The following is a 25,453-nucleotide window of genomic DNA, read 5'->3' on the forward strand; positions in this document are numbered from 1 at the left end:
GGTTTCTAGGATTAATAATTCATATTTAAGCAATAAAACAAACAAACATAGTCAACAGCGAAACAGAAAAATTGCTAAATGTTTTGAACTGCACTAAGACATTCGTACATAACGTTTTAGTGAGAATGGAAGAGTTCAAGTGTTTTAGACATTAGCTATTAAATTATCAATAGGTTAATAAATTAATTCAATTACATGTATTTTTCAAACCTGGAGGGTTTAACCAGAGGCCTGTGGACCCCTAGGGTTCTGTGTTCAATAATATATATTATTTTACTAAATGCGCCATTACAATTAAATAAAGTTTGTTAAAAATATTTGTCAATATTATTAATAAAAGTTATCATATCGTTTCACCATTAAAATAACTTAGGAGACCCTGAAATGGCTAAGAGTTTGGGTGGGCTGGACCCTGCCCTAAAATATTTTTCTTTCGTTACCTTCCTCTGTATGGATCTATAATGTAACAAAAACACCCTTACCTGAAACCAATACGTGCACCAACATATGCATCATGCATCTGTTAATGATCCAAATCTGGGTCTCCACCTCAGCATGTTTGTTAACTTATGTATAGGAGGATCTCAAATGTCCTGTTTGACATATATATTTGCATTTAAAAAGGGAAATGGACACAATATGGACATGGTACTAGGCAATGTATTGCAAAAACCAAATATGACATGAAACAGATATGGCTAGGCAGGTCACATCCTTTGCCTGTATTTGGCTGATAGTAGGCTATTACATATAATTCATCACGAGAAAGGTAAAAATTCGATTTTATAGTGGTGCAATTTGACGTCAAAGTGATGTCACTGTTTGATGTTAAACTTTAAGCACTTATTTAATGTTAAAGGAAAATCACTGCAGACTAAATATGTCCTGCTATTTGTAACTACATGGTATTTTGGTGGAAAATGAGTTAAGCATCATGCTCTTGCTTACTTTTGTGTTTTTCTAAATTTGAAAGTTCCACCTTCAAAATTGTAAATGTTGTCAAATAAAATGTATCTTATGCAATTGTATATTATAAATATTAATAATATAAAATAATATAGTACTGGGGAACTGGTTCTTCTATGGCATCGCTGTAAATGACAATCCATTTGAATATAAATGACATCCACCATCTGAACATGCAAACTGCTCATCTCTATACGGCTAATGCTCACTAATGGCCAAAATGAGGTTGACATGAGGTTCCTTCATGGGTTGCACTATGCCGGACACCTGTTTGCTTTTGTGAGAATTCTAAGAAATATTTTCATACACACAGGCCAGCGGCTTTCCTACCCTAAACAACTCCAGTTCACAAATAAAAGTCATAACTTTTCTATACTGAACTTCTATCTTTCGCATGTGGATTGCCCCATTCCACAAACAAATCAAGATATAATAGCTATAATAATGTGAATGGCTTTGAAATACAAGTGTGAATAGCTCCATCTCCAAGTCTACAAAGTAACATTAGTGACAGCATATATGAAATGACATCAAGGTAAACATATACCTCAAGAACTTTCAAAGGACACGAATAAAGCTGAACAAGACAAGAGCAAAGGTTAAACACCTTAATCTGTGTAAGCTAATAAAGCTTTGGAAACTTGTGAGAGTGATGGAGGATGCACGTACCTTGTAACCTCCAAAGCACCTGTTCCCTTCCACCTAGTTGGCAGACATCACTGGTATCCTGACGGCTAAAGGGGGTTAAAATAGTGAGACCAAAAGAACTAGACATTCTAAACCGGACTGGTTCACACTGTTCGAGCCAACAAAACCAAACAACGGTTGAAATGGGGTGTTTCTTGAGGTAGTGAACCAGCCTTTATTTACCCCAAACCCAACGTTCAATTACCCTTTGATTCAGGTTTCATTTTCAGTTCATATTAATGACTTACTAAAATCAGTTTGTCTTTTGAGACATTAAAAAACCTCACCCTTAGTTAATTATCTGCTCAATATTTCTATTAAAAACACAGCCTTAGGTTTATTTGCTCTCTTGTTAATGTCTGACTCAAAGCACAAGTACATTACAGGTCAAAACATGTGTAACATTCATACTTTACAGATCAAAACAGATCTTCTTTCAAATACAGATACATTTTGTCAGTATTTACTCGAACATGTTAAATTTTAAGAGACATCAAGCAGCTCACAAAATTCAATGGTTTATATTTATATTTTTGTTTTTAAAGCATTGCATAATGTGCTAAAGTTACTGAAGCACAGTATGCAAAGCTTTTTTATAAGCATCTAAAAATATTTTACTACAATTTTTGTAATCGATATACTAAGTAACTCATGTCAGATTTAAGAGCCACTAAGCAGCGCACAAAATTCAAAGTTATACTAATATGACAGTTTTTGAAGCATTGCATACTTGCATACTATAGCACAGTATGCAACACATTTAAAACAGCAAAAAATGTTTAGATATCACTTTTATAATTATGACAAATTGTGTAATCAATATACAACTATATAACTAATATACTAACTCATGCATAGTTTCGACTTATAAATAATTAGAGATGCACCGATTATATCGGAAAATAATCGTTAACGGTCGATAAAAGCCACAAATCGGCCGATAGTCTAAAAACAGCCGATGATCAGGGCTGATTTATCCTGTCAATCAAAAGATGACAGGAAAATGCAATGAATTTGTGCTCTGTAAACAGACAATGTTAAGAATCATCACCATTTTTATGTTCAATACTAATAGTCATTATATGAATTAATAACATTCAGAAAGTTAAGAAAATTTCATTTAATCTTCAGAATTGGTATTGGCAGACATCACTCTGAATAATCGGCTATATGGGTGGAAATTTAGTATTGGTGCATCTCTATAAATAATTAATGAATTAAAAATATTCAAACACTGTTATATTTTGTGTTTAAAGTCAAGATTTTATTAATCAACATAGACAAATGAGAGCGCAAAATATCATTGCATACTATTTTACTACATTGACAGGTGTTGGTCTTATGCACTCCCTGGTTCCTCATCATTGAACATATTTCCCAGGGATGCTTCTATCCCATCGACTCCCTTGTGGGACAGACCTGAGGTATCCGGTAGAAAACAGACACTGACGTGTGGCAGTAAAATCAGATTTGTGAAATCAGTGATTACAATGGCAAGTGACATCTAAGCCTGGAAGCAAATGCAAATCACTGAGGTCTTGATGTTGGCTCAGAGTCAATGTGAGAAAATAATTCAAGGATTTTGATCTCCTCCAAGGCTCCAATTAGTTATTTAGGTAATAATCAAAATGTATGTCATCAAAGAGCCCTCAAAAAGAGGATGTAGACACAAAACCATGTCACAATAATTCTGCAGTCTTTTATTTCTTCTTTTTGTCCTGTGTGTTGGTGAACCACGCATCCAGCAGCTTTTTGCTGTAGTAGATCTGCCAGCCATGCACTTGAACTGCAATTATCATGACTAAGTACATCACAGACACGGCTGAGAAGCCAAAGATGAACCTATAAGCCTTGCCGTGTCGATAAAGCTGTTGAGCGATGGGGAACATCTCCATTCCTCCATAAAGAACAGGAGCGACACTGAATAGCCCAGCACTGATCATTGAGATGACAAGGTAGCTGATGTTGTTTTTGGGCAGAGCCATGAAGCTGAAGAGAGTTGGTATGATGCTCAGGAGATAAAAGTATTCCCATTGGTACGGAGTGGCCACCACTTTATGCGGTACTAGGTTTAGCTGGCTCACCACCACCTGTGCCGCTACAAGCAACCAGAGCACTGCTTGAGCGATGTTCAACTTCTTGATCTCAGACTTCAGCACCACACTGGGAGGAAGGGATACAGAGGGTCGGATGAACGAGATTAGAGCGATTTTGCAACCTCAGAACTTAATCCTGTAAAGGATTTGAAGTCACCTTTTTAAAGTGTTATGAGCTCGTTTCTAACTATGCTGAACATTTCTCCATTATGCCAAAATATTAAACACTAAAAAATATGGAAAAATTTATGAAGATGGAAGTTAAGGAGATGCGTGCGCACAAAATATGGATAATGCATTGAAATGTGCTTACACAATTTTCCATATGTTTGTTAATAAAAAAAATAAGTTTTATACATAAAAACATTTCATACTGGCCTACTGAAATGCAAATCAATTTAAAACCATTGAATCATTATTACTTTGGTTTGATTGCGGAATATGGCCGTTTTTAGCTTTTTCCAATTTCTATGAACTAACGTTTAAAAAGAAATATAGAAAATACTTATATTATATATTCTGGGTGTATCTTCATAAATATCCTACGTTTTGAAAGTTTAAAATGTACTGCAAAAAACTGGAAAAACTTGAAGAGATGAAGCTTACAGTACACAGTAAATAAAGCTTAAAATATCCCTATGAATCATATTATTTATCTGAACACAAAACACACCAAAGGACAACGGACACGCAACGTTACCTCATCTGATAGTGCAGCGCCACACGCTCGCGATGCTGATAGTCGCCGCCATCAGTTCCTGCAGCTCGCGGTCCTGATCGTGATGCCATGGCAACCAACTACCTTTAACCTGAGGTAAAGCTGTACAAGTTAAATTACAAAGTATGTATAAAATCCTTGAGATCCAAAGAACATCGTTGAAAAGATACACATTTAAACTACGACCATACAAGTGTTACAGACGGATATAAAATAAATTGTTAAATCACAAATGGCAAAGGTTCACCCAAACCCACATTAAATTTATACTTTACAACCTGAATGCAAACTATCTTCCCCTAAGAACATTAACCACGGTTTAAATTGAACGTTCCTGTACATTGAAATCAAATAAAATATTGACCTAAAAATTATTGGAAAACTTAACTCAAGGAAAATGTGAAATGTTGCCTCAAAAATAAACTGAAGTAAGTTTAAAGCAAAAACTAAAATAAAAATTAATTAATCTTACATAGCAACATTAAAAATAAACCAATAAATTATAAAATGACAAAAGCATACACCAAAATTGCTAAAACTGGAACACAAAACACAAAATTAACACAAAAACTAAAAATCTACAAATAAAAGCTAATTTAAAATAACAATAAAACTAAATAAAACTAAAATCAAAACTATAATAACTCTGGTTGAGGTGGGTAGTAACGTTATCCTTATGCTGCCATCACGTGCTCTCGGAAATTCATTAATTCCCACTTCAACCCGGAAATAATTTATGGAATGGTACTCTTTTAAAGTTAGCAGATACTTGTAATGTTTTAATGCTAGTAAATCATTAGTAACATTATTGTTTATATACTGTAAGAAGTTAAAACGTTTGCCCTTATATAGAATCTCGTAAATTGTTCTCATAAATGATTTGAGCAAATTTACCAAATATAAATATTAAAACAAAGTACTTTAATGAAACATATTTTCTCAATTTTAAAACGAACGTTAACTAATACATTTCGCTGTAGTTCCTGAACTAACGTTACTAACCACCTGGTAAACAAACTAATTCACCCACAGTACGATTCTTTACACTCTTTTACAGATCAACAATGTATCTTTCGTTCCTAAAACAACAAAAATCGGTCAAATTAAGAGTCTGATCTTCATGGCAACTTTAGATTTTGCTGACGTCTCATAGCAGAAATATTTGTATATGAGAAACACATTTCTGTACAAATTCCAGTGCAATTATTCATAATCGACTTAATATATAATGAGAAGCGCATTGTTATGTGTCAGATTAAGATAACAAAAACATACCTTATTTTGACATGAACCAGCCAACTTCTTTCATACATACAGTAGTAGCGTCAGTAGCGTCAGCTACGTGAGCTACAGCAGCTTTTATTCTACAAGCGCATTCGTCTTGACATTAGACTTCACTACCGCCAACCCTGGTGTGGAGAGGAAACGACATCGAATAAACTTCTAGTAACTGCAAGTTCAAGGTTCAAGATTGTATGTTACAAGAACAGTTATACACGTATAAATGCTAAAGGTTATTTTGATCATCTCTGCAGACTGTGCAAACAAAACTTAAATATATAAATGAAAAAAATAAGGTTAATATATATCATTAAGAAAAGTAAAAATCTCAAACTGAAACTATAGACTGAACATTGGAATTAAAGGTTAAAATTAAATTTAAGGAATTAAATAAAAACATCCCAGTCAATAATATGATCAAAAACAGTGAACCCCAAATGGGTTGAATTAATGGCATCCAGGTTGTCATCCACTGACTTTATTAAATACACTTTAATAAACTTTGAATTGTGAACATTATCGCCGTGTCTGGTCAAATGTATAGAATTCATTGATGCAAACTCCCCAAAATAACACAACATTTAGACGGTCAGCATTCTTTATTTGTTTTACAAATGCATACAACGTTACTCCATATTTGTTTAACAGTTTAGCACCATTGTCAGAAATTAAAAACACAAAAATAAATTCCTTCATTTTGTGCATCACCATCACTTTGAACATAAACAAATTTAGTGATTCAGTAGTAAAAGTAAAAATAAATTACAAAAAAGTGTCTACACTCTAAGAAAAATTCATTGTAACTTGGCGTGTGTGTGTTTGCACAGTACCTACTGTATTAACAATAAACATCCTCGAGTTTGTTTTTATAAACAATGACCTTGAATGTTAAAACAATGTGGTGTGAAAGAAACATTTCTGATGGTGTTAGGTTACGTGATCATTTAAAAAAAAGTAGGCTACATTAAATAAACAAACAAAAACAAACAACCCCCTTAAGTGCCCATATACTCTAATGAAATTCATTGAGATGGTACAATGAAAAATCAAAGACAGCAGAAACATAGTGCATATCCAACAATAACAATCTAGCTAAGAAAACATCCTCACAAACTGAATACTGTATCATTTTATACTGATATGTAGTCAATATGACCCCAGCTATATTCAACCAATATAGTACCAAACAATAAGAAATATGCAAATAAATAATGTAATAAGAGATCTATCAAAGTGCTTACAATTTGAATGGAATACTGAATGTTGTAAAATATGGTAAGCCTGCTTGAAATTATGTAGTTGTGTATGCTCAACACATATACAATAGTCTCAGTATATTTGCAATTCCACTTTAGCACAATATGCTACAAAGAACACATTAAATCAACTCATCCAAAACCATGTCTGTTTTATATGTGCTGTGTCTATTCCACATCAAAATGATGTTTCAGTTCAGGTTGACTGAAAAAGGTATTTTAATGTCTAACTGTGTTTTTAAACATTTTAACATATAAGAAAAAGAAATGTCTCAGCAATTATGGCACATACACAGTTGATGTTTGAAAGATTTTTCACATATTTATATAGGATATAATAAATACCCAGAGAATGATGAGTGTACATATGGACCAGCATAAAGTCCAGCAGCTTGGTCTGATGGCAGCTGGACATAAACAGTGTCTCCAGCTCGTAAGGGAAGCACTGCACTCCCTGATGCCTGATCCAAGTAACCTTTTTTGTATTCATCATACGTATACATAACTGGCTCATTGTTCTTGTACAAGGCCACCCATACGTTGCTTCCTTTACAGTGAACATGGTAGGCAAAGTAGTAAATTCCAGGTATTTTGCAAGTGAAGATGCCTGTTTGAGGATTGTAATTCTGGTTGCCATTATACAGAATCTTGCTGAAGACAACAGGTTGCCCAACTGAAGGGAATGGTGTTGTTAGTTGTGCAGTAAATGCAGGCATCTCTTGGCCGTCCAAACCAATTATGGCTCCTCCAGGCTTTTCTTTCTTATAACCATCTAACCCAGCACCTGTGTCAGGAAGGATTTGCCCAAAACCAGGAGACTGAGCAGGAGGTCCAGGTGGACCAGGTGGGCCAGGAGGACCAGGTATTCCAGGTTGACCAGGTAGCCCACCAGGTCCAGAATTACCAGAGGGACCTATTGGGCCTGGAAATCCTGGTTTTCCCTCACCCGGTGGTCCTGGTTTTCCTGGCAACCCATAATCCCCTTTTGGCCCTGGGAGACCAGGTGGGCCTAATGGTCCTGCTGGACCCACTAATCCTGGGATTCCCATGGGCCCTGGTTGACCTTTCTCACCTGGAAATCCAACTTCTCCTTTTGTGCCTGGCTTTCCATGGACACCAGGTGTGCCAGGTAGGCCTCTCTGTCCATTTTCACCTTTAGGCCCCATGGAGCCAGGTACGCCTCTAGGTCCTGGTTGACCTATTTCACCTGGGAATCCTGGTTTTCCTGGAAGTCCTGGAGGCCCTGGTTCACCATTTTGACCTATTGGTCCTTTAGGGCCTACTGCACCGCCCTCTCCTTTTGGACCAGTGAAACCATTCCCTCCAGGAAATCCAATTGAACCTGGAGCACCCGGAAGGCCATTTGGACCTGGTGGTCCCTTAATTCCGGGAAGACCACCGTGACCCTTCTCACCTTTTGGACCTTGAGGCCCAGGCAAGCCACCATACCCCTTTTCACCTTTAGGGCCAGGAAAACCAGGCTTTCCGAATCCAGGCAGTCCTGGACCCCCAGGTAAACCAGGGGAACCTGGCTCACCTCTTCCACCTGGTACACCTGGTTTCCCTGGGAACCCATCTGACCCAGGCTTACCCAGACCTGGTAGTCCTGGTGGCCCAGTTTGTCCCCTTTCCCCTGGTACTCCTGCCAGCCCTCGTTCTCCAGGAGCACCAGGTTTACCTGGCTCTGCAGGAGCACCGCGTAGTCCATTCTGTCCTGGCTTGCCAACCCCTGGTGGTCCTTGCTGTCCTGGTGGCCCTGGAGGCCCAGAAGGTCCCCTTAAACCTGGCGGCCCTGGATGACCATTCCCATTGCTACCTTGTGGCCCTTGGAGGCCAGGGATCCCAGGGAGGCCTTTTTGTCCAGGTTCGCCACGGGGCCCAGGTTGTCCTGGAAGTCCTTGTCCACCCGGTTTTGACACAGCTGGTAGGCCATGGGGCCCCGGAAGACCTGGAGCTCCTGGTAATCCTATTGATCCTTTACTACCAATTGGTCCCATCTCGCCCTTTGGTCCTGGTAAACCAAAGCCTCCAGGTTTTCCTGGCAATCCTGACATTCCAGGCTTTCCAATCCCAGGGAATCCTGGTGGACCTTGGGGACCAGGTTTTCCAGGAGGTCCCGGCATACCATTGCCAGGAAGTCCTGGTGGACCTTGAGGCCCCGGAGGCCCGATTGGACCAGGCTCACCAGTGATACCTTTCTCTCCCCTTGGAATTGTTTCACCTGCATTAAATAAATATAATAATATATTAATAAGTATAATAAATATTTAATAAATTAAAGCATTCCTTAGCTGATACATTTCTTAGAATGTGTTTCAAGCAACTTTTTAAACCTACCTTTTCCTATATTGGGTTTACCCAGGTGCATGGGAATCTGTAGACGTTCTTTTCCTTTTCCATAATGTGGAAGCAAAGGCATCTCATTTCCATATGACAGTTGTGGCATTTCTTTTCCATAGTAATGGTGTTGGGGTATCCCCTCATTGCCATGTGGCATGAGATGCAGTTGTGGCAGAGGTTGGTGCTGTTGCGGCAATGGCTGGTGCCTATAAAATGCCCCTGCATGGATATGATGTAGCAGACAAAGATGCTCCACTAGTACAAACAAGCAGGCAGAGAGGAGAGGCCCAGCCATGTCCTGTGGAATGGAGCAGAGAAGAGGAAGTTGGTGCTCATTGACATAGACATAAAAACACAAACCCCTTCTTTGCACAAGCAGCACATTGTTTTAGAGACTTCTGGATACAGAGACTAAATTTAGAGATATAGAGATCATTTGGATACAGTTCCTACCAGGACTCACCAATAACACAATGCATAGTAACACATTTTTTCGCTTTGTTTCGGTTTAATTTTCAGTTTAATTGTTTCGCTTTAATTTTTACTGTTTCTTCATGAAGTGTAACACGCTGAATACGAAAATCACATACAATTTTTTACCATCGACAGTACTAAAATATTTTCACACATTTATACATTTTTTATATTATTACTCATACGCAAAAATTACAAGGTACTGGAATTACACTGAGCTCAAACCAACAGTTTAACAGTTAATAAAAATGAGTCGTCCAAAACTTCAGAAGTGTACATTTGACCGTTTTTGTCTTTTATGACTAATACTGTCCTCACGAACCAAGTTCCAGACGTAGTCATGCATCATCGCTTCATCCCATCTTCCCTGTGCTACAGACATTTCTAGAATTGCTACAGACTGTTACAATTGGAAAAATTAAAAATATATCGTAATTAATAATATAAGCTCAAAATTTACTTGAGCTAAAAATACACTAAACATTGATGCTACATGAAAATAAATATTACCACTATAATTAGCACCACAGAATTGTACAAGAACTATAAAAATAAACCAAAATTTGTTACACTGCGTAATCAATTCGCTTATTGCTAAAACGTGTTATCTGGTTTTGAAATAGTTATGCCAATAATAAATATGCATGTCACTTTATGACAGAATTAGCATCATATCACTGTAGCTGGATTAAGCACTCATAACAAAATAACTATAAATATAAAAAACTTAAAATCTCAAATATTTTAGTTAATGCATGAATAGAAAACCATTATTAATGGATTATGAATTAAAATTTTAATTAAGAATTTTTTTGGATCTTGTGACTTTTAAAAGCATGACCACAGGGGAGTAAATAAAATAACTAAATTGAAAGGTAAATGAAAACCAGCAACAGCAAAACTGTACTGTCAGCATCATCATACACGGACCATCATGTCTTCTGGTTTGTTTATTCTTAAGGCACAAAGTTTTTTATACAGTAAATTGTATTTGAGATTTGAGAAATAGCATTTGTAAATATTAGATTGCATGCATGGGTTTTATTGAATTCTACCATTTTTAATAACATCCGTTCTTTTTATGATGTTGTCAGGGTATTTTATAGGTATCCTTGAATGTCGTATGTGACCTGGAGGCACAGGAACGAATATGATGTTTGTGTGGTATGATTTCTGTTTTCACAAAGGTTCTGAGTAGTACAAAGTATTTGTAATAATGACCGTCTCACTGTATGCCTGATGTATTCCTGTTGCAAACTATAGACCTTATTTTTAGTCAACACATACAAATAATTAAAATATAAAACATGTAACATTTCTTTAAAAAGTTCATAGTATTTGAAGAGACATTTGACAACTAGAGGGCAGTACCTACCCGTAAAGCAAGAAGTTTGGAAAATTTGCAAGTTTTTGCATGGTTATGGATGAGCACATGTAAATGTGTTCGCTATCGTCTTACTGTTTGTTTCATACAGAAAGCAGCTAGATCAGTTTTCTAATAGACACAACACGTAATTCATAATTCATTAGTCTATTTTGGCATTCTCAAAACTCCCCACTTAAAAAAAACAGGTGCAAATACACTCATACTTTACACACACATGCTTATCAGGTAGTATTGAGAGTTTTGTTTAGTTTCTTATTGCACAATTTTATAGCACTGTATAGACCTTTTCACATTCCCGTGTTATAAGCAGCGGAACTCATCATAGTTGGGTAAACTTCTATAGCGGTGAATGGGAGACTACCACAAACATATTTTTGGCATTCTCATTTGCTGAAGTAGCAAAAAAAAAAACTCAATAATAGTGTTCTCACTACTTTCAACAAAATAAAAATAATAGTGAGAGTCTGATAACGGCAGTCAAAAGAGAGAATGATGTCAAATTTACCATGACTTCCACAGACACTGTATAGGGAACACCCTCGCATTGGTGTTTTTTATTTTGTAATTTGATGCAAAGGTATATAATACAAACTATCGTGTTATAAACATACGTACATTTTTTTAAATGAAAATGTAAAAAACTTTGGAGGATTTACGATGCCGATGACCGTTGGAACGCATCATCACAGGCTTGTGAAGAAGGTCCATTGCGTATACGAAGTATAAACTTCAAAAACCACACACAATTCGAGCCAGCAACAATGAAAAACTATCAAATCAAATTCAATTTGTTTCATTTAAACATGACAATTATAAAAGCAAATTGAATGTTGCAGAGCACTATCAAAAATCCCAAGATTCAACTGCCACAGCATCGTTGCACATCGTGTAATTGCACTGCAATGGTACAATTGCCTAGTTTCAAGAAAACATTGATCGGTTCCTTACTTCTGTGTCTACGTCTTTCTGTTGTCTTGATATATGAGAGCCACGTCCTCTCGGTTCTGTCCTCTTTACTGTGGCCGTGTGAAACAGTGATGAATGGTAAAACCAGCCTCTCACTTAGTTTCTTAGAGCGTTGGTGCTTTAGCGCCCAGCCGATAAACTATGCTGAAAGACCAACCTCAATGAGGCGGCATCCTCCTCCTGTGATGGAAAAATCGTGAAAGCTTGAATTATTTTTACAGAATCGTTTTTGATTGTAATACATAAAGACATATTGAGATCAGTGTGAGGCTGGGTTGTCGGATCCCTGATTCTCTTTCTTGAGCGACTGAAAAAGAGATCTTGCTTGAACTAGAAATTATAAAGGGAAGAGGCAATGTAACACTTCTTTCTTTAGTAGAACACAAAAGATATTTGGAGAAATGTCTCAGTGGTGTTGTGTCTATACAATGGAAGTCAATAGCGTTCAATGTTGTTTGATTACCGACATTCTTCAAAATATCTTCTTTTGTGTTCTGCAGAAGAAAAACATCTTCAGGTTTGGAATGATATGAAGGTGAATAATATTATAATATTTTTAGGTGAACTATCTTGTGAGATCTCATTCATAGACAAAATTTCTCATTTTTCGGCAGCCATGTCTGAGTCATTTTAGATGACACAGAACATCAAAAACAATTGCACACTCTTATAAGATCCCCATCCTGCATAAAGCATCAAGGAGATGGTGTTTAGGGGAGGTCACGGGAAAAACATGCCTCGTAAAAACTGAAGGTTTGTCCAAAATGCAGAATTTAACCTAGCCCAGTGTAATTCTCCATGCTTATTTACCAAATTCACAAAGCCGAAATAAGCTTCTCACTTTGTTCCCTGTGGCCTACATTAGACGTACAAGCATGCCGGTAGAAACTATAGTTTTCAGTGCTGAAGGCACAAACCTGCACATCTCTTTAAAAGACAAGAAGTGTGTTAACAGACAAGGGTCACAACCACAAAGACAAGCATGATGGAACAACAGCAACCCTATACACGTCCACTGGAAAAAGCAGGAACCAATGTTTCCCCCTGGTGTTTCTGTGGTTTTTGCCAAAATTTACAACCGCAGTGCTTGTCTGCTTGGTTTCACGCCGCAGCTCTGTTATCGCCTTGATTCTAAAATAATAAATTTTCCATTTCAACTTCTCTGACTGCTTCCAGATGGTTAAGTTCAATTCACAATAAACGAATGAACAAGTTGGGTGTCCACCATACAATTGATGCATGGGGTGGCATGAGAAGAAGATTGCTTAGCCTCTGATCGAGGCAAATTTATCACATTGTTTCAAAAGACATAGCCGTGGAAAGAATTAAGAGACCGTTTTTCTGAATTTACTATTTATAGGTATGTGTTTAGGTAAAATGATATTTTTGTTGAATTCTGTGAACTACAAACAATATTTCTCTCAAATGTCAGATAAAACTGTTTCTATTTGCATTTATTTGCAGAAAAAGAAAACTGGAGAAACAGGTCAAAATAACAGAAAAGATGCTCTGTATTTTTTCAGCCCTCAAATACGGCAAAGAAAACAAGTTCAGATTCACTTTTAAGCAACACAACAGTCATATTTGAACACTGATTTAGGAAAAGTAAACAAAATATTTTTATCACAGTTTTCATGTGTTTTGTCATGCTGTCAGTCTTGCCGTTGGATGACTTGATGTCACTCCTGAGGATTGATTTTGTTGAAATTCAAGAGACTGAAATGACCACAAAACATCTAGAAATGCTGATTAAATGAAACATTTTGAAAACGTGTCTGCAAGATTGTAATCGGGTCGTAAATGCACTATTTCAAGAAAAACACATTAAAAAATCCTATAAGGCTTTTATACCTGTCTGGCCTATGATAAAAACGCATCTAAAACATGTCAAGTGACCCAATGTTGTGTGTAACATTGCAGAGAATCTGTTTCTTTCCCTTGGCTATTTTCATTACAAATTTGTGAAGATGGATTGGATGCAGGTTTTTATATCAAGATATGATTTTATAAAGTCTGAAAAAAGAATAAACAGTGAAAGATTAGGTAATGAAAAAGCAAAAAGATCAGCACTGCGGCACAAAGCATTAAGTTTGTGGGCTATATACGTAATCTATCTCTTACTGAAATACAGATGTCACAGTTATACCAAACTCCAGTAAACAGAGGTCAGTCTGGGGTGAGTGTTTTTCTCTAAAAATGCTGTATTCATGATTCTGTGTGTTGAGACTGCTGTTTCAGCTCTGGGTAATTAGAAAAACTTTACTGTGTTTTACAATCTGCAAACCGGTGATAATGAGGTGCTGACAGTAAACAGCAGCAGCAGATGCCAAAATACAGAGACACGTGGACACGGACACATGATTCCATGTTCCCACCCTACAGCTATTTCACAACTTTCTCCCAAACTCAGAAATAACAATCATGTTTAAAAGTGAAGGCTGAAAGTGAGACATTTCCCCTATGAAATATAGACACACAAACATGTTTACCTATTAAAATGGACAGATCCAATAACACATGTCTATTTTTTCATATACAGCAAATTATGCTGTAAATATTACTGACGAACCATAATCTTATAAGAGAAACTTAGACTTTTTTATTAAAAATGACATATTTCGGTTTGTTTTTATTATATATAGGCTGGGATGAGATATTTTTGTCTGATTTTCCAATATCTTGTCAAGTAAGTCCATTTAGTGTTTGTGTATGGGTTTACAGTCCCTGACTATTTGGGACTGATTTGCTAGTTATGTTAAAGGGATAGTTCACCCAAAAGCGAAAATTCTGTCATCATTTACTTTAGGGATGCACGGATACCGATACCAGTATCGGCCCGATACCAAGCTCATGTACTCGTACTCGTACTCGTAATGACACACCGATACCTCACATGACATACATAGAGCCCTATGATTTCCGCAATGCGGAAAACGCGGACGGAATCGAGGAATCCAGGCATTTCCTAACAAGAAATTAGCGCTGAACAGCTAACAGCTAACGTAACAGTTAACGAAATATTCAGATACTGTTTAAATATGTATTCTGCTTGTTTTGCGTGACTGTGTGTGAAAGAATGGTGCGGTTGCGTGTACTGAACGCATTGTGCTTGTGGAGCTTTCAGCGCCAGCGTTTCACTGCACGAGGACACGAACACATAAACACCATTTGCGGCAATCCGTCAAAATAAAAGTCCGGTTAACTTAAACAAACGCTCTTTGCGGCGTCCCGTCAAAATAAAAGTTGACTTGAACAAGTTATAATACACTCACATTTTACCACACCACCCCCCTTAATTTTTTTATAATTTGACCACAGAGTATATTGTTTACTTTAGTAAACTGAAGTAAATGTGCTAGTAAAATTGTGCTGCTTATCTTAAAAAATAGAACTTGATTAAAAAATATTACTTAAATTTAAGTAGACCTAAAAACAAAAGAAAAAAGAAAATGTACCAGTAAGATACTAGTTTATTAACATCATTGTACATTATACAGGCATCGGTTATAGGTATCGGTATCGGCGAGTACCAAAAAAAAACATCGGTACTCGTACTCGGTCTTTAAAAAAATGGTATCGGTGCATCCCTGATTTACTTATTACCCTCTTATCATCTCAAACCTGTATACATGTCGTTGTTCTGCTAAACACAAAGGAGGAAATTTGCAAGAATGTCAGTAACCAAACAGATCTCATCCCCCTTTGACTCCCATATATTTATTTTCCCTACTATGGCAGTAAATGGGGAATGGCATCTGTTTGGTTACTGACATTCTTCCAAATATCTTGTTTTGTATTTAGCAGAACAAAGACATTTATACAGGTTTGGAACAACCTGAGGGTGAGTAAATGATGACAGAATTTTCATTTTTGGGTCAACTGTCCCTTTAACATATCTAGCAAATCAGTCCCAAAGAATAGTGAGGGCCTGTAAACCCATACACAAACACTAAATGGACATACTTGACAAGATATTGGACATTCTATTTGCAACAGGACAATATAATCAAATCCCTTTATTTTAAAAATCACAATGACCTTCTAAAGACAAAGGAATGTTTGGGAATGATGTGGGGGATGATGTATTTATATATATTTTATAATCATGTATACACTGAGATGGAGCATGCAGTTATTCCTCAGGACGGAGGAATGTAGAATCAGCTGACAAAACTGACCGTGAGCCAGAACAGCCCGAGACAGTAAAACATATTCTCTCTCTCTCTCTCTCTCTCTCTCTCTCGCGGAAGATTTTCATGTAAGCATATGTTTTTCTCCATGAGGAAAATGAGGTTTTGGGCAGCATTTAAACCATGAGAGACTTTATCCAGCTCTGAAAAAAATGCATGGATGCATGGCTGGTTGTCAGAGAAAAAAACTGTATTTATTACTTTCATTTCATTTCACCATTTAAAAGGTCATTGCTACACTTTAACGAACTAATATCCTTCCGCATTAGGCTGTACAAGCAATTGCATTCACATTTAGGCATTTAGCAGATGCTTTTATGCAAAGTGACACTGAGGAAAACAATAATTCATCTTTATTCAAGGAGTTGAAAAAAATGAGAGACAATAGTTATTTTCATTATTAATTTGAAACAATACTGCTACCCTGTTTAAACTGTAATTCAATCATTTGACTTATTCCCATTACAAACATATGTTAGTGACGATTGGAGACCCAGAGTTCCAATAAAACACAAATACTTTCATACCTTCTTTTGCATACACAAAACATACCACCACAAACAAACTATTTAAGGTCTAGTCTATGGTACACCTCCACTTTTAGGTTTCATCTGAATATTCATACTTTATCAGCACCATTGACCTTGAATGACCCATACATCTTTTTATCTTTTGTTCCAGCTGGACACTGATGCTGTTGATTTACAGCACTCCAGACATGTGCCAGGGTTAGAGGTGCGCTGGTGTATTTGTGAGTGTATGTGTCAGATTCCAAGCTAACAGTCTCCCACGTGTTCAGAGGCGAGGGCCTTACAGTCTTCAAACCAATTACCCGCACCAATTCCAAGCATTCCTCGTCCATTCACTGCTTTTTGTGCTGAGATCAACTCGGCTTGACCCCGAAAGGTAGATGAGACACAACTGACCCTAAATCAGTAGGGTGAAGTACTGGAGATAGTACATCCCCGACATTTTCGTATCTCACCATCATGTGCATCGTTTTGTTTTAAAGTGATGAGGACGATGCTGACATTACATCACAAAAGTAAGGAGCTCATGAAAAATTGGTCTTAAATATTTTGCCGGATCATCTGTTGATTCTAGTCTATTTGATTTGTTGATCTTGAGTGTTTTCTCATACTGAGATGTAAAATATTAATTTTAAGAAATTATTAAAAGAACAATAGCACATTGAGTGGCTATTTAAAAAAAAATCTGCCACTATATCAATGGTTGTATATAAGAAGATGCAACACATTTCTTTACTTTTTGCGATTTCACTGGTTTTGATACAGTCTAAGAGGCCATCCACACAGAGATGCATTTAGCTGTATACGTAAAGATTTTGTATCGTATCAGCGTTTCGTCCACACAGATCCGACGTTTTGGGAGCCTGAAACCGCTATTTTTTAAAACCGGGTCCCAGAGTGGATAAATCTGAAAACGCCACCCTTGCGTTTTCGTGTGTACAGCCAATCCGTATATTTTCTAAAACGATGATGTCATCACCCCAGCGCGTAAGTTTATGCGCATGCTACAAATCTTTTTCTCCGTTTGCAGTGCATCTCTGTTGCAGAATTACAGCGCCACATACTGATTTGGCGTGTATACTACATCGTTTTGAGTCGGTTTAGCGGTTTCGTGTGTACGCAGGTATTTCTTGAGACGACGCCGTGAAAAGGAAAAAAAAAGATCGGTAACACTTTACATTAAGGTTCCCTTCATAAAGCATTTATAAATGTGTTCATTAATGATTAATAAGTCATTTACAAATGCATTATAAAGCTGTTATAACTGCATAAATAAAAAAGGGGGATTCGAACGAAATACCAAAGTAAGCCATGTTTTTAACTCACATGTTATAAATGCTTAATAAATGTATTTATTCATTATTTATTTGAATCGAAAGCAGATTCATTATTATCGTGATGTTGTTTGCAAAATAGGCTGTCAGACGGGAGACTGTAGGGTGTTATGTTGGTTTTTCTTATTATTGTATATTTCATATCTTATGTCACTTTTCAAACCATGTTGCTTACCTGATCCTATTCCGAATGTCAAACAATATCAAGATAATAATGAATCTGCTTTTGAGTCAAATAAATAATTAATAAATACATTTATTAAGCATTAATAACATGTGAGTTAAAAATGGCTCACTATTTGTATAACAGCTTTATAATGCATTTGTAAATGACATATTAATCATTAATGAACATATTTACAAGTGCTTTATAAAGGGAACCTTAATGTAAAGTGTTACCAAAAGATCGGACAGGAAAAGCTCTGGCTTCGTGTGGATGTGGCCTAAACAATGCTGGGTTATTTTTTACTCAGCGTTAAATTAACCCATAAAATGTTCATATTTGACCCAACAATGGGTTAAACAACCGAGCTTTGGTTAATTTACAATCCAACAATTGTGTTTGTCTCTTTTCGACCCAATGCTGGCTTGAAAATACCCGGAGTGTAATAACCCACACAAAAGTAACAGGTTGGATTTTCGCCATTATGACAACCACACTACTAAACATTAAAAATAACTCATTCCAGCAAAAGACTATCACTCCTAAATAACATGAACAAAATAAAACTTTTGCTCCAACATCTGATGTTGCTTCCTTTGTATCATTCTTTTGGTCATTTGGATTTGTTTTTCCACCAACCTCTTGCATTATGGGATTGCCTTTTTCACTAAGGATACAGCCTCAGAATTTGGCCAAAATAAAGTACCTCAGAAGGCCAACCTTTTGGAAAAGCTTAAGCATTGGAAGAGCGCCTATGATGCCTCAGCATTTCTGCCTACGGAGGCAGCTAACTAAGTTCTCAACGATCAAACTCTTTCCTGTTTTTCTTTTCGTCTGTGACAAGCAAAACTGGTCTTTTCCAGTCATCCTGGGGAAAGCCTATATAATAAATGCATACATTTGTGATTAACCCTGAGCTTTGTCAGTCTCGCAAATATCTGGCGTCTTAGAAGCCAAAAGGGGGCGCTCAGCCAAACCTCTCTTTAAACAGAGGACCCCTGGCCCACCGCAGTTTGGTGTTCTCGTTTCAGAACGACGCTGATTTGACATGAGAAACTGCTGCCAGAGAAGACCTGTAATTCTATAGTCTACGATGGAGAAGATTTGTACTGTACACCGTTTTTGGCCCTCAGGACAGAGGTCAGGACAATAGCTGCATTCATGCATCCAAACTACGTGGCATAAAAACGTATTATCCATATTTTTTTCAAATCCTGTCTGTCACAAATTCTGCAGAATGAAGCAGCCCAATCTACCATAAACCTGACAAAATCTTGAGCAAGCCTCGCCTTCTCGCTTTTGTGTGATCTGTTCCTGTTTGTGAGAGAGCATATGTCTTCCATTTAGATAAAAATTGGCTGAGTTATAAAACATCGATCTGTTAATAGAGGAAAAGCTGGAGAAGCATAAATCTGCTTAGGAAACTTCTGAATGATAAGATAGCAAAGTTCACAAAGTTCATCACAGCATCAACATAAGCAGCGGGATCAGTCTTCTAATCAACATCAGGTTGCGTGGAAAGGAGAAATACGCCGTACCTAAAAGGCTCAAAAGGGCACAAACAGATTTCTGCAATGGAAATTCCCCTTTGCTGCATACATGCCAACACAAAATTGTTGGTGTTTAAATCACTTTTTTCGCTTTACAACGAATCCACGACCAAACCATTTGGACCAATCACAATTAGAATTCTTTATTCTTTATCAAATAAAGAAAATCTGTTATTGAGCAAGTACATAAACCTAACCATTCAAGTGGTCTCATTGCTACACAATGCAAAGCTTATAATAATGATTTATAAGTTGAATTGTTGGGTGTGATTTTGCGGAAATGTCACTTTGACATCCTTTGACTTCGACAAATGTATAGTTATATTTACATAAAGTGACCTGCAATGTTATGTTTCAAACAGAGATGGCGATAGAGAGGCCAAAGTTACACTTAATCGGAATGGTGACCATTCTAAAGAAGTAGGTCAATAGAAGATTTTTACTATAAACTTCAATCAAATAAAACCAAAAATAGATACTACGCCTAAGAAAAAACTTTTTTTTTTTTAAATGGAAACAAAACACAATTTTGTTTACTATAACGTAAAAAGCAAATGCCAAACAAATAAGAGAAAGTCAAACAAATAACAGTATGATTTCTAGATAAAGACGAAGTCACAAATTAAATTGCAGCCACAATGTCATCTGTCTAGATATATCAAACCCAGCGTAAACAAAAACAAGGAGATCTTGATAAAAAAATCCAAACAACCAAATCCATCTGAAGCAGAGACGGAAGAGATGTAACGGGAGAAAACAAGAAGGAGGATCCAAACACCCCAGCTTTGACTGAATGCCCTCAGGGATGGATCTTTTGAACCTTAGAGACATAACAGTCAGCGCTGGTCGTACAGCTGCCCTCCGGCCCTCAATAATGCCCCGTGTCAAGAAATCAAAGTGAAACTAGAGTAAATATGACTCTGGAAGCATACAAACCCCTTGAGCAAAGCTCGGTAAAGACTCGCGCACAACAGCAGGTGTGGTATGCGGCAGGAAATGAGTTTGCTCGAATCTGGTGTCTGACTCGAGATTTCTCTATAATCCAAAATCAAAGTCAAATGTTGTGTAAAGAATCTAACAGCCAGTAGGGTTTACTATTACATATTCTTACGCATACAGTATTTAACTTTTTATTATCCTATGAAGAAGTTTATTAAATAAACAGAAATTCTATAAAACAAGGTCTCACTTTTCACTTCATTTTTTGATTCATTTCAATAACACTTCTAGTCATTTGTGATTAGATATAGATATATATATATATACATACAATATATATAATGAGTTGAAGTGCTATGCGTTATTAGATTTTTTTAAAGTATATTTACCATTAAGATTAAAATTAGCAAAACAGCTGATGAAGAACAATTTATATGTATATATGCATGTGTATGTTCGTTTGTGTGTGTGTGTGTGTGTGTGTGTGTGTGTTCATGTTTTATATCCCGGTGGGGACCTAAACCTGAATGCACACCAACACATGGGAATCGTGTCACCGTGGGGACCAAAATTGAGGTGCCCATGGGCAAAAAAGCTTATAAATTGTACAGAACAATATTTTTTTTAAATCTTAAAAATGCAAAAAGTTTTCTATGATCTTTAGGTTTAGGGGTTGGGTTAGGGGATAAAATATACAGTATGTACAGTAGAAAATGTGTGCGTGCGTGCGTGTGTGTACTGTATATGTATATATACTGTAAATATACATACATATACATATTACATCTATATTACATTGAGAAAAATATATATAGAAAATTCAAATTGATAGTCAATTGAATGTTTTAAGGCAGAGCATTACTATAAAAATATATATTTTCTATAATAAATTCAATTACTTTTTAAAATGTGATTCATTTCTATTACATTTTCCATAAACCCAAAATACAATCTACACAAATTCAAGATTACGAATAAGCCAGAAAAGTGCATCTTCAAGCATCAATCCAGCAAGCAGACAATAAATGAAACATATGTCTATCATGCACATTTTCATTTTGCTTATATATTTTTCTTTCCAACCCATTCAAAATTGCACTGACACGCAAATTAGTATGTTTCAAATTGCATTTATATATTCAGCTGGAGACAACCACTGCTGGATCAATATTCACAGATATTCAAATAGCCAAACAGGTTTCAGACTCGTGTATTAAATATGTACAGCACTCACCTCTCTCTCTTTTTCTCGCACTCTCTCCTTTACAAGGTCTCTCCGCCTTCTGTTTATCTCTCTGAGTGAAAAGTAAAAGAACGAATATTTAGAAGTCAGAGAAGAGTAGTTAAAGGCTTAAGGCAACATGCTTTCCACTTTTATGGACAGCTAGGAGGGGCAACGTTCTCAAAGGAGGTGGGCAGTGAGAAGGCGAGCGAGCGAGAGAGGGAGGGAGGGAGGGAGATGATCAAATAGTCCTCCACCCAGGGCGTTGATGCAGTAGCTATTATGTTCAGTTATGATTGTTTATACTGTAATTTGCTGCTTTAAATGTATGTTACGAATTCATTCCAAGTAAAATACTTCACATTTTTGAGAGAAAAACCGATGAGTAATGTCTTAAAGCAGTAGTTCTCAAACTGGGGGCCGTGGCCCCTGGGGGGGCCCCGAGATGGATCCAGGGGGCCACAGATTTTGTGGCATTTTATGAAATACAGAAATTGATCATAGATTTTATGCAAACATCAGAAAAATAAGACCACCAGACAAAAGAATTGATGTTTCAGCATTGTATAACCGAATATGTTTTTGTTTAAATAAAAATGTTAAATTTAAGATGATAAGTCTTTATTCGGGGGGCCGCAAAGCGAAGCACTCTACACAAAGGGGGTCTTACAACGAAAAAGTTTGAGAACCACTGTCTTAAAGGGACAGTTCATCCAAAAATGACCTTATCTTCAGGTTGTTCCAAACCTGTATAAATGTCTTTGTTCTGCTATACTGTACACAAAGGAAGATATTTGGAAGAATGTCAGTAACCAAACAGCTCTTATCCCCCATTGATTCCCATAGTATTTATTTTATACCTATTATGGCAGTAAATGTTGCTGACATTCTTGCAAATATCTTCCTTTGTGTTCTGCAGAAGAAAGTCATACAGGTTTAGAAGGACATGAGGGTGAATAAATGATAGTTTTCATTTTTAGGTGAACTATCACTTTAAATGTGTATAGGGTGACAAGCTTTAGTTATGTGAGCTTTACATTCAATTTGTTTGATCTAAGCCACACAAAGCTGCTCCAGAAACTGTGTTGTTATTAAAGTTCTGCTTCCTGTGATGAAACGGCTTTAAGACTGGCAGTTCAATCCGGTGACTCATGTTAACAGGTGGATATAAACCTCCGCTTGTTCCTGATGTTGGATGAGTCAACGTCTGCTGTGAAGGCTTTGGACTGTTCCTGCGATACGACGGAAAACATGAACCTTCAAGAGGCCGGGAACAAATTGTGGGGCGAGATTTCTTGACATTGGTTCAAAAACAACTTCGAAATATTTGACCGAGATGAAATTTGTTTCTTTGTAGTTGCAGACGGGTGAATGAACATATCCTAAAGGACCATCCGTCCTAAAATCCAGAAACAAGAGAACAGTGTTTTCAAACACCAAACCATGTGTTTCCCAAAAGCTGGGTGGCCAAAAATCATCCTTTTGGCAAAACAAAGTGCCAGATTTGAAAGAAAACAATATTCCCTTTAAGGAGCTTGTGCTATTGCATTTTGGAATGTTGCCTTGTATGGCCGGATATTATTTGGAGTTACCATACGCTTCTAAAAACACTCAGATTTTAATCACATTGTTTGAATTCATTATAGCTAAACAGTTCGCAGTCTATGTGTGAATACACAAGCGAACAAGTTAGGAATCATTCTTATGTGCTGAAAGTATTTTAAAATGACGGTAGTTCACATTCTCAAAATTCACTGTTTATTCACTGTTTCAACAACTCTTACAAGTAAATACAAGAATGTGGGCTCTTTCGAGTCAATGTGTTGGATTTAAATGTTAAGATGCTGAGACACCGCATAGCTGTGTTTAAAAAAGATGTCATTTAGCGTGAGTCAAGAGGTGTCCGTACATACAACGATTTGAAGCGAGAAAGCAACGAATAGTGAGAGTTGACGAAACCGCAATTAAGAGTGCGAAGGACTGTTGGCACACAGCAAAAAAAAATTCCGTAGTATTTTTGTACAAAAATCTTAAATCAAGATACATTTACTTGAGAAGATGAATGACAAGATTTTTAGTCTTGATTTTTTAAAACTAACTATCAAAATTAAGTCAGTTTGAGCTTCAAACAAGCAGAATAAACTAGAATTTAGTTTACTGTATTAAAGGGACAGTTCACCCAAAAATGAAAATTCTGTCATCATTTACTCACCCTCTTATCATTTCAAACTTTTCTGACTTTCTTTCTTCTGCAGAACACAAAAGAAGATATTTTGAAGACAGTTGGTAACCGAACAGCACTGTCCAATGCAACCAATGCAAGTGAATGGGTGCCGGTTAACAACATTCTTCAAAATATCTTTAGTGTTCTGCGGAAGGAAGAAAGTCATACAGGTTTGAAATGACATGAGGGTGAATAAATGATGACAGAATTTTTATTTTTGGGTGAACTATCACTGTTAGTTAGATCTAAAAAAGTACAATTAGGTTTATTTTGTTCATTGTGTGTTTTGCAAATAAGTAGCGGCGCAATAAATGCATCATTTTTTTTTTTACATTTCACAGATTTTTTTCTAAAAGTGACACTCCACAGTACACGCAAGAATTTTTGCCAGATGCTTTTATTTAAATCAACTTAGAGTGCAACGGTGGGTAATTGATCAGTTCTTTCATTCATTGGACATGAAAATGACGATGGGAATTGTTGGCGCCAAACTCAACCAGCCTTAACTACATTCCTGATTCTAAAATCTATAGCCAGAAAATTGACAATGATCTATATCTAAAAATTTGCAATAATAAAAAAATAAAGACATGGACAAAAAAACATTAATAAAAACATACACATCAAATTTAACATGTCTTGTGGTAAGTCAAACTTTGAAGTGTTCCTTGTGTCACTTCTGTTCAGTATGTACAGTCTACAGCCCCAACAAATAATAATGCATCTTAACCATGTGGCTGACCTGTAGGCAACGTTCAGTTTGCCTGTGAGAAACTTTTATAAACTGAGAGGCACATATTAGTCATATTTCCTAAACAAAGTCTCTTTCAGAGGGCCACGAATCACAATTAAGATGATTGAGTATGCCAGATTGGTGGCACGCCCAAATCCTCTCACTTGTTTCCTGCATTCTTTGATTCTGTGGTAATAGCCTACACTTAGTCCACTTCTGTGAGGCAGTAAACACACTATGCTGTTTACACCAATATGGGGTGTAAAATAATAGAAATTGTAGAATTGTCTCATAAAACTGTGAAAAATGCTTGACTTTGGCAGCAGTGCGGCTGTGGAAATATCGGAGATCATTTCCTAGTTCAGTTTTTTGCAATATTTACTTCCTCGGTACAAAC

The 25,453-nt window shown here is 36.6% G+C and overlaps 2 protein-coding genes across 4 annotated transcripts in view; both read right to left on the reverse strand.

Moving 5' to 3' along the window:
• Window positions 1–2,879: 2,879 nt before the first annotated feature.
• Window positions 2,880–5,865, reverse strand: jagn1b (jagunal homolog 1b). Of its 2 annotated transcripts, none has more exons than XM_057325787.1 (3): window positions 5,743–5,865; window positions 4,450–4,558; window positions 2,880–3,816 (listed from the first exon to the last, which is right to left on the reverse strand). In XM_057325787.1, exons 2-3 carry the CDS (start codon window positions 4,536–4,538, stop codon window positions 3,354–3,356), a joined length of 552 nt encoding a protein of 183 aa, XP_057181770.1. In that variant the 5' UTR covers window positions 4,539–4,558; window positions 5,743–5,865; the 3' UTR covers window positions 2,880–3,353. The 2 variants fall into 2 exon arrangements, with proteins under 2 accessions (XP_057181770.1, XP_057181769.1); XM_057325786.1 differs by having other exon boundaries at window positions 2,881–3,816; window positions 4,450–4,569.
• A 469-nt stretch (window positions 5,866–6,334) lies between these two features.
• The window catches only part of col8a1b (collagen, type VIII, alpha 1b), a 39,721-nt gene continuing 20,602 nt past the window's right edge, over window positions 6,335–25,453 (reverse strand). Inside the window, exons 1-4 of one of the 2 annotated variants that reach the window (XM_057326299.1) lie at window positions 22,112–22,229; window positions 12,154–12,351; window positions 9,342–9,642; window positions 6,335–9,225 (exon numbers count right to left, since the gene is read on the reverse strand). In XM_057326299.1, coding sequence (XP_057182282.1) covers window positions 7,328–9,225; window positions 9,342–9,639 — 2,196 coding nt within the window. In that variant the 5' untranslated portion in view covers window positions 9,640–9,642; window positions 12,154–12,351; window positions 22,112–22,229 and the 3' untranslated portion in view covers window positions 6,335–7,327. Of the gene's footprint in view, window positions 9,226–9,341; window positions 9,643–12,153; window positions 12,352–22,111; window positions 22,230–25,453 lie in introns of those variants that run through there. The other variant, XM_057326300.1, reaches the window with a different exon arrangement.

Source organism: Triplophysa rosa, linkage group LG25 (assembly GCF_024868665.1).
Source record: "Triplophysa rosa linkage group LG25, Trosa_1v2, whole genome shotgun sequence".
Lineage (NCBI taxonomy): Eukaryota > Metazoa > Chordata > Actinopteri > Cypriniformes > Nemacheilidae > Triplophysa > Triplophysa rosa.

Excerpts from the sequence above, each read along its gene's own strand:
- jagn1b (XM_057325787.1), bottom strand. The coding sequence starts at position 4,538 with ATGGCATCACGATCAGGACCGCGAGCTGCAGGAACTGATGGCGGCGAC. Across the intron at positions 3,817-4,449 it reads GCGCTGCACTATCAGATGAG|TGTGGTGCTGAAGTCTGAGA; the intron begins GTAACGTTGCGT and ends CCTTCCTCCCAG.